Source organism: Vipera ursinii (assembly GCF_947247035.1).
Source record: "Vipera ursinii genome assembly, chromosome: 14".
NCBI classification, from domain to species: Eukaryota; Metazoa; Chordata; class Lepidosauria; order Squamata; family Viperidae; genus Vipera; species Vipera ursinii.
In genome coordinates this window covers 5,447,290-5,457,053 of record NC_139527.1, presented here as the reverse complement: position 1 = coordinate 5,457,053, position 9,764 = coordinate 5,447,290, and the positions used below count along the sequence as shown (strand labels likewise).

General features: G+C 47.4%; 1 protein-coding gene across 1 annotated transcript; it reads right to left on the bottom strand.

Moving 5' to 3' along the window:
- Positions 1-585: 585 nt before the first annotated feature.
- SDF2L1 (stromal cell derived factor 2 like 1) lies at positions 586-8,975 on the bottom strand. Its single transcript, XM_083373313.1, has 3 exons — positions 8,705-8,975; positions 3,915-4,111; positions 586-2,120 (listed from the first exon to the last, which is right to left on the bottom strand). Exons 1-3 carry the CDS (start codon positions 8,919-8,921, stop codon positions 1,842-1,844), a joined length of 693 nt encoding a protein of 230 aa, XP_083229439.1. The 5' UTR covers positions 8,922-8,975; the 3' UTR covers positions 586-1,841.
- Between the last annotated feature and the right edge of the window lie 789 nt (positions 8,976-9,764).

The following is a 9,764-nucleotide window of genomic DNA, read 5'->3' as shown; positions in this document are numbered from 1 at the left end:
GGCCCTTGGAGGTCTTCTAGTCCAACCCCCTGCTCGGGCAGGGAAACCCTGTTCGTTAAGCAAATTTAGCTTTTCAGAAGGTCGCAAAAAGGGGATCGCATGACCCTGGGACACGGCAATGGTCATCAATCGGAACCAGTTGCTGCTGCGATGGTTGTTAAGTGTGAAAAACAGTCCTAAGCCATTTTTCCAGTGCCCTTGTTAACTTCGGCCACTAAAGAAATTGGTTTTAAAGTCAAGGTCAACCTATACAGGAAATGGTCTTCCACATTGGCCCTCAAAATTCACAAATGGTAAGGATTGATCGAGCATTTTTATAAGGAAACCTTATACAGGAGGAGGTTTTCCTGGCAAATTTACTGTTTGCCAAGGGAATTTCACCACAAATATGTGAATTCGGTGAGTCAGACACCAGTAAGACACTGCGACTTTCATTTAAAGAAAGCTCCAGGCGTGGGGGCTCCCACTTATGGCCTGAATTGTAATTTCACCGCTGGAGTAAATTTCTGCCAAGGGGACAGAGAGGAGAAGTCATAAGCCCTTGAATATTAATACTCAGGGATAATCTAATGCACTTTCACTTTATGCGGTCTTGATGTCTCCCCTCAAATACACCAACACCTCACAAGGAAGTTACAAGAGAAGATTTGAGGATGGTTTTGCAGATGTACAGAAGTCCTTAGAGGGGGGAAAAACATCTCAGAAAATTCAGAGCAATGTTGACCACGAGAAGAACGTCGATTGACAACTGGAACGGGGGAAAAAAAGCAACACAGCAAATCAAGACAAGAGAGACAATGTTAAGCGTCACACCTAGGCTGGACAGTGAAGCTCAGATTTCTGGACACTTAATCCTTAATTTACCACTTGGTTAGATTTGGTAGAAACTTCTCGGCCAAGTGCTGATTGCAGAGGAAATAAATCAGTGACTTTAGAAATCCGGGCTCTAGAATTAAAAACTTTTTTTTAAACGTTTCTTCTTCCTACTGTTCTGAGTTCAGAGATACGTAGCGATTCGCTTGGAGGTCCTGGAAGGTAGATTTTGAATGGTTTTCTGTAGCTTTGAATTGCTAATTCCCACTCCGCTAGGCTGAATTTTTACACACCCCAGAATGGAATAAACACAAAAGACGGGGCGGCATCCCAGCGTCCTAACACTTTACAGCAATTTCACTTGTCCTCCCATGGCTTGTTCTGGATTTCCTTAAAGCACTTTGTGGAAAGCTTAATTCCTTTTCTTTAAGCAACTGTTTCTTATTAGAAGGGGGGAAAAAACAACAGGTTGCCAATTTCCCACTGAAATGAAAGATAAGACAAATGAATACAACCAAAGGTTGTGTAAAGTCCCAGATGGATCGGAGGGGTGAGAGCAGCAGAAAGCTGGGGGTGATCTACGGTATTGCTTTTTTAATATATATATTTTTCTACCCATCTTCTCCTGGTCTTCCCCTGCCACAGGCTTCTTCAAAAAGGGCAAAGAAACTGGATGAGACCTAATAAGCTAATAAGATCAGGAACGCAGCGTCCGTGACTGTCGGTGGAAACCGTTTCCAAGACTATTTAAAGAGAAAGAATTATAAAAGTTACGTTTTATTGCACCTCGGAATTAAGAATATACACAGCAAATCACTTTTCCTTCCTTCAGGGGGGGGAAAAAGGGGGGGAGGGGGGGCGGCAAACGAAGGAGACAGGGAGAGGAAGCGGCTACGGAAAAGGGTTGGATTTAGATCATTCGGAATTAAGCCTGAGACCGTGCCTTTAAGATGCTGAGCTTTGTGGCAGGGGAATTTACGCAAGAGTAGGAAGTAGTGGGGGGGGGAGAGGGGGGGCCCTTCACGTATTCAGAGTTCGTCATGCTTCGTGGAGTCCGAGTTGGGCTTGATGAAAACCCCTTCCATGGCTCTCCAGTAGTTGTGGTGATTAGCGGAATTCATCCCGTGGACCTCCCGCTGGCCCCTGATTGGGTGCCCGTATTGTTCCCCCGTCACGGACAGGAACACATCAGTCCCCACGTGCTTGAAGCGTACCGCCTCGTCCCGCTCCCAGTACGTTCCGCTGCACTGCACCATCCACACGTCTAAATCGTCCCCTTCGCCATCGTCCCCAAAGGCACTTACTTCCTGTCAAATGCAGAAATGGGGTGGGAGGGGGGAAAAAAAAGAGAGAAGGCTGTCAAGACAAAGGCATCTTTGTCGGTTTGATTCAAGCTGGATTTACACTGCAAGACAAAATCTCCCAATGGTGGCTTATTAAGATCCTGGAAGGCACAAGACCGTCAGCTTAACCTGGCCAGGTTTGAAGAGTTGTGGATTTCGACTCCCGGAATTCCCCAGCCAACCAGATGGGGATTTAATTCTGGGAATTGAAGCCCACAGATCTAAAGTTAGGAAACCCTGAGCTAAATTGTGTTGGTTTAGCCTGCAGCGTGAACACAATTCCTGCGGTTTGTGGTTTAGCCTGTAAAACTGAAAGACGGCAACCCAGGTGAGAAGTGATAAATTGGGACGAGGACTTGGTTAGCTTTGAAATAATGATACGATTCAAATTACATGTATACGGTGACTTGCTGAAGCTATTCAAATTACATGTATACTGTGACTTGCTGAAGCATAAACGGCAAAGGCTTTTAAGTCACGAATACATACACTTGACTCTGCTTTAGTGCACTGCGACCTAAGTCAATATTTTCTAGAGCAACTTTATCCTTTTTTAAGGCATCAAAGGTTTGCAGCTAACAAAAAAAAACAGCAAAAAATGTTAATGGGGCCTCCCGTTGTGTTTTAGATAAAGTACTTTCCCTCAGCCCTGTAGCAGCTTCAGTAAATTTAACTTCCTAGTAGAAATAATCAGATTGTTGTATCAGTTTCAAATAGCTGTGAAACACTTTGATAGTCTAAACCGCAAAGTACACACTGTGTGGCGTCATTAACAAACCACTCGCACCAATGTCAAGTAGAATATTAATTACAGAGCTAGGGAGTTATCACTCACACTTTCTCTTGTTCTATATATATATTTTTCCAGAGCTGTTACTAGTATCGATAGTAGCAAGGTGGAGAACTCAACCAGACAGGAAATGGCTGACACCCCGCCTTCCCCCCCCCCAGGTCCTTGAAGCCTTATCTAATTGTTCCCTAGAGAAGGTTGCTAGTCTGGGGAGATTCCTGTATTATAGGCAACTGCTTGAACTCTGCATGTGTATGCTTGGTTGTTTGGGCCTGACAAAAAAAGGTCACAATTTGTACTGTAGGAAAAAAAATGGCATTAAGACTCTTGCTTTTACAAAGCAGTCCTTTATCATTAAGCGGAATTAGTATCTTGCCATTTGTGTGTGTGTGTGTGTGTGTGTGTGTGTGTGTGTGTGTGTGTACACACACACACACACACACACACAAATTATGTTGGAAATGTATTTTTGCATAGTAAGAAACAAACAGAATAGCTCAAACAAGCATACGGATTTAATATTAGAACTGTCCAAAACGGTTCATTTTTGTGTTATAAATTCGTTACAAAATTCGCAAAATTGAGGGCACGGTCTCATCAAAAGAAAAATAAGCATAGCAAGACGTCTTTCTTAAATTGGTACAGAGTTATGCTGTACATTGGGGTCCCCAACTGGCACCAGGCCACGCAAACAAGCAAAGCCCCCTCCGCAGAATGAGGGCAGTATGCGAAATCAAGCCCCCTCCGGTCCACGGAAAAACCTCTCCACGGAACCGGTCCCTAGTGCCCAAAAGGTTGGGGGCCGCTGCTGTATATCTGTAGTATCAAATGGTAGGCAACAAATTAAAAAGCATAATTGACATTTCAACCAGATAAGCATTCTTCCTAAAGCTCCAACTCAATAGTAGAAATCAATTAGATTTAAATGTATCCATGCAGCTGAAATATATCAAATATACTCGTTTTACCTGGTTGTTGGAGAGTGGTGATGGGAAGTGATGGGTGTGCAGATTCTTCCCTGTGTTGACATGAGTAAGCCGGACCGCCTGCCCACATTTTACTGGTACTCCTCGTTGGCAAGATCCATCAATTTTGCCCCTGATCCGCCAATAGCTGTTAGCATCATCTGATCCTTCGACTCCAGTCACTGACTGTTGGCCACTACCTAATAACAAAACAGTTACCCTCTCATCAGTGAATTGTTGTGCTGATATTATATATTCCCAAGAAGAATGGGCAGAAAACACAATAATTATGTTGCGCTACATTCCTTTTCCCTGATCCATCAATGGCGAACACGGAAGAGCACAAAATGAAATCTCTGTACAAGGAAACTTCAATAAGGTCTCCAAATGTACATGTAGAAAATAAACAGTACAGAAGCACACTAGCTTTCAATGACAGACAAGGGACTTTACCTTAGAATATTCTGCCAATCACTCAAAAAAGGGCGCTCACTTGGATGGAAACTCTGGTCTGAGTCTGACTGATTCCTTAGACGTGGATGTTGAAACCTCATAGCCAGAAGCAATCTACCAAGCCGAAGCTAGAGAACTGACAGAAGACATCGTTTGTTTTTTCCCCCCTCCTCTTTATCCAGAAACTTTGGCTGGGACCACTAGGAACAAACTGGTAGCAATAGCAAATAGCAATTATAGCTTGGTATAGTAATAATAAGCATAATGTTTGTTAGCTTTCCAGAGGTTGAAGAACTAAGCAAACTCCCTCCAACCCTATTTAAAGCCCATTTTGTACACTACCCATCCACCCCCAATGATAATTGCAGCTTCTAGTTTTTATTTTCTGATTTTATTCATGGAGAAAAGACACACGGCTGGCTGCCCTTCTTCGACAAATCCTTTATGGACAGTTTGGCAAAAGCCAAGAGGCAACACCAGGGGAAGGTCCCAGCCCAGCTTGGGGTTGTGGGGTGGGAAGAGTAAACCCACCTCAGCAAGTAACACCCATTTGTAGTAGAGCCTTCCAATTCAGGAGCTGTTTATCTGAAATACAAGCCAACAGCTTCCCCCACCCAAAGGAGGCTTAGACCCGTGAGGGATCCTCCAGGTTTAGGAACTGTCTATCTGAACAATATCATCCCTACCCTCCAGGGACTTAGGCCAACTTTTCCAGGTAGCCCACATCTGCCACAGAGCCTCCCCATTAAGGAAGTGTCTATCTGAATACAAGGCATCATCAAATCCCCCCCGAAAAAAACATGGGACTCAGGACCATCTTTCCCAATCACCTCCATTTGTGACAAAGCTTCCCCATTCAGGACATGTCTATCGGAAGTAGAAAGCAATTTCACTCACACTTAGACTCACCTTTCCCAGTAGACCCTTGACAGAGCCTCCCCATTCAGGATTGGTCTATCTATCTTAATACAAGGCACCATCAGCTCCCCCACTAATCCTTCAGGATATCCCCCATTCATAATAAGACTCCCCATTCAGGAAGTCTCTATCTGAATGGAAGGCACCATCATTTCTCTCCCCCCCCCAGCAACTAAAGGACTCTTAGTCCCATCTTTCCCCATATCCCCCATTCATAAGAGACTCCCCATTCAGGAAGTCTCTCTCTGATTATAAGGCACCCTCAGCTCTCCCACTATAAAGGACTTAGGCCTGTGTTTCCCAATATCCCCCATTCATAATTCATAATAGAGACTCCCCATTCAGGAAGTCTCTATCTGAATACAAGGCACCACCATTCCTTCTCCCCCCCTGCAATCTTAGACCCATCTTTCCCGATATTCCCCATTCATAATAGAGACTCCCCATTCAGGAGGTCTCTATCTGAATGCAAAGCACCATCATTTCTTCCCCCCCCCGCAATCTTAAGGACTCTTAGACCCATCTTTCCCCACATCCCCCATTCATAATAGAGACTCCCCATTCAGGAGGTCTCTATCTGAATGCAAGGCACCATCATCCCCCCCCTGCAACTAAAGGACTCTTAGACCCATCTTTCCCCATATCCCCCATTCATAAGATAGACTCCCCATTCAGGAGGCCTCTATCTGAATGCAAGGCACCATCATTCCTTCCCCTCCACCCTGCAAATCAAGGACTCTTAGACCCATCTTTCCCCACATCCCCCATTCATAAGAGAGACTCCCCATTCAGGAGGCCTCTATCTGAATGCAAGGCACCATCATTCCTTCCCCTCCACCCCGCAAATCAAGGCTTAGACCCATCTTTCCCCATATCCCCCATTCATAAGAGAGACTCCCCATTCAGGAAGTCTCTATCTGAATACAAGGCATCACCATTTCTTTCACCACCACCCCCGCAAATCAAGGACTCTTAGACCCATCTTTCCCCATATCCCCCATTCATAAGAGACTCCCCATTCAGGAAGTCTCTATCTGAATACAAGGCACCCTCAGCCCTCCCACTATAAAAGACTTAGGCCCGTGTTTCCCAATATCCCCCATTCATAATTCATAATAGAGACTCCCCATTCAGGAGGTCTCTATCTGAATGCAAAGCACCATCATTTCTCCCCCCCCTGCAATCTTAAGGACTCTTAGACCCATCTTTCCCCATATCCCCCATTCATAAGAGAGACTCCCCATTCAGGAGGTCTCTATCTGAATGCAAGGCACCACCATTTCTTTCACCACCACCCCCGCAAATCAAGGACTCTTAGACCCATCTTTCCCCATATCCCCCATTCATAAGAGACTCCCCATTCAGGAAGTCTCTATCTGAATACAAGGCACCCTCAGCCCTCCCACTATAAAAGACTTAGGCCCGTGTTTCCCAATATCCCCCATTCATAATTCATAATAGAGACTCCCCATTCAGGAGGTCTCTATCTGAATGCAAAGCACCATCATTTCTCCCCCCCCCCTGCAATCTTAAGGACTCTTAGACCCATCTTTCCCCATATCCCCCATTCATAAGAGAGACTCTCCATTCAGGAGGCCTCTATCTGAATGGAAGGCACCATCATTCCTTCCCCTCCACCCCGCAAATCAAGGACTCTTAGACCCATCTTTCCCCATATCCCCCATTCATAAGAGAGACTCCCCATTCAGGAGGCCTCTATCTGAATGCAAGGCACCATCATTCCTTCCCCTCCACCCCGCAAATCAAGGACTCTTAGACCCATCTTTCCCCATATCCCCCATTCATAAGAGACTCCCCATTCAGGAAGTCTCTCTCTGATTACAAGGCACCCTCAGCTCTCCCACTATAAAGGACTTAGACCCATGTATCCCAATATCCCCTATTCATAATTCATAATAGAGACTCCCCATTCAGGAAGTCTCTATCTGAATACAAGGCACCACCATTCCTTCTCCCCCCCTGCAATCTTAGACCCCTCTTTCCCGATATTCCCCATTCATAATAGAGACTCCCCATTCAGGAGGTCTCTATCTGAATGCAAAGCACCATCATTTCTCCCCCCCCTGCAATCTTAAGGACTCTTAGACCCATCTTTCCCCATATCCCCCATTCATAAGAGAGACTCCCCATTCAGGAGGTCTCTATCTGAATGCAAGGCACCACCATTTCTTTCACCACCACCCCCGCAAATCAAGGACTCTTAGACCCATCTTTCCCCATATCCCCCATTCATAAGAGACTCCCCATTCAGGAAGTCTCTATCTGAATACAAGGCACCCTCAGCCCTCCCACTATAAAGGACTTAGGCCCGTGTTTCCCAATATCCCCCATTCATAATTCATAATAGAGACTCCCCATTCAGGAAGTCTCTATCTGAATACAAGGCACCACCATTCCTTCTCCCCCCCTGCAATCTTAGACCCATCTTTCCCGATATTCCCCATTCATAATAGAGACTCCCCATTCAGGAGGTCTCTATCTGAATGCAAAGCACCATCATTTCTTCCCCCCCCCCCCGCAATCTTAAGGACTCTTAGACCCATCTTTCCCCACATCCCCCATTCATAATAGAGACTCCCCATTCAGGAGGTCTCTATCTGAATGCAAGGCACCATCATCCCCCCCTGCAACTAAAGGACTCTTAGACCCATCTTTCCCCATATCCCCCATTCATAAGAGAGACTCCCCATTCAGGAGGCCTCTATCTGAATGCAAGGCACCATCATTCCTTCCCCTCCACCCCGCAAATCAAGGACTCTTAGACCCATCTTTCCCCATATCCCCCATTCATAAGAGACTCCCCATTCAGGAAGTCTCTCTCTGATTATAAGGCACCCTCAGCTCTCCCACTATAAAGGACTTAGGCCTGTGTTTCCCAATATCCCCCATTCATAATTCATAATAGAGACTCCCCATTCAGGAGGTCTCTATCTGAATGCAAAGCACCATCATTTCTCCCCCCCCCCGCAAATCAAGGACTCTTAGACCCATCTTTCCCCATATCCCCCATTCATAAGAGACTCCCCATTCAGGAAGTCTCTCTCTGATTATAAGGCACCCTCAGCTCTCCCACTATAAAGGACTTAGGCCTGTGTTTCCCAATATCCCCCATTCATAATTCATAATAGAGACTCCCCATTCAGGAAGTCTCTATCTGAATAAAAGGCACCACCATTCCTTCTCCCCCCCCCCTTGCAATCTTAGACCCATCTTTCCCCACATCCCCCATTCATAAGAGAGACTCCCCATTCAGGAGCCGTCTACCCGAAAGACCCTCCCTTCTATTCTTCCTCCCTCCCCACCCCCCCAGGGGTTCCCGGCCACCCCAGGCCGGGGATTCTGGGAGCTGCAGTCCGCCCTTCCCCTGGCGGCCCAGCTCCCCGCCCGCCGCTTCTCCTCACCGGATCCGTACTTGACCTCGTGCGAGTGCAGCCGCACGTTGTGCCGCGTGTTGAGCAGCTTCAGCACCGAGCCGCAGGTGACAGCGCCCGCCTCGGCCTCCTTCGCCCCGCCGGGCCCGCAGGCCAGCAGCACGAGCAGCAGCAGCGGCGGCGGCGACGACGCGAGGAGCAGGCCGGGCCGGGCCGAGGAAGAAGCGCCGCCGCGCGGTCGCCTCATCTCCGCTCCTGCCGTGGCTCTCCCGGCGGCGGTTCCAGTTTCGCCTCAGAAGCCGTTTCCGGTGCCGGCGCTGGGCGGCAGCCAATCGGCGGCTGCCAACACGGAGCACGTGTTCCGGCTCCGCCCTCCCGGCCGCGCGAGGCCGGAGAGCTGATAGGCTGGAAGCGCGCGGCGGGCCGACCAACCGGCTGCGGCGACGTGGCGGCCAGGAAAGAGGGCGGGGCCGGGCGGAAAGGCTGAGGGTGGAAGGGTGGGCGGGGCCTTCAAAGGTGGCCGCTGCCGTCCAGAACCGGAGACCTTGAGGAGGACGCCGGTTCGAATTCCGCCCTCCTGTCACGTGATCTTTAATTGGCTCAAACGAAGGCGCGGATTAAAATGTCTCCTGTTTGGGGGAGATCTGATCGTTCTTAGCGTGTTGAAAAGATGAAAAAGGCAGCTATTTATTGGTGTATTATGTCAGCTGGCATGCCCCTTTAACCTCTAGGCCAGGGGTAGGCAACCTCGGCTCTTTTATGGCTCATGGACTTCAACTCCCAGAATTCCTGAGTCAGCTCTGCTGACTCAGGAATTCTGGGAGGTGAAGTCCATGAGTCATAAAAGAGCCGAGGTTGCCTACCCCTGCTCTAGGCGGAAGAAAGAGAGAGAGAGAGAGAGAAAGAAAGGAAGACAAAAGGGAGACAGAGAAAGAAAGGAGAAAAAAGAAAGGGGGAGAGAAAAAGAGAAAAAGGAGATAGAGAAAGAAGGGGAGAGAAAGAAAGGAAAAAAGAGAAAAGGAAAGAAGAAAAGGAAAAGAGAAAGAGGAGAGAAAGAAAGAAAGAAAAAAAAAGAAAGAAAAAGAAAAAG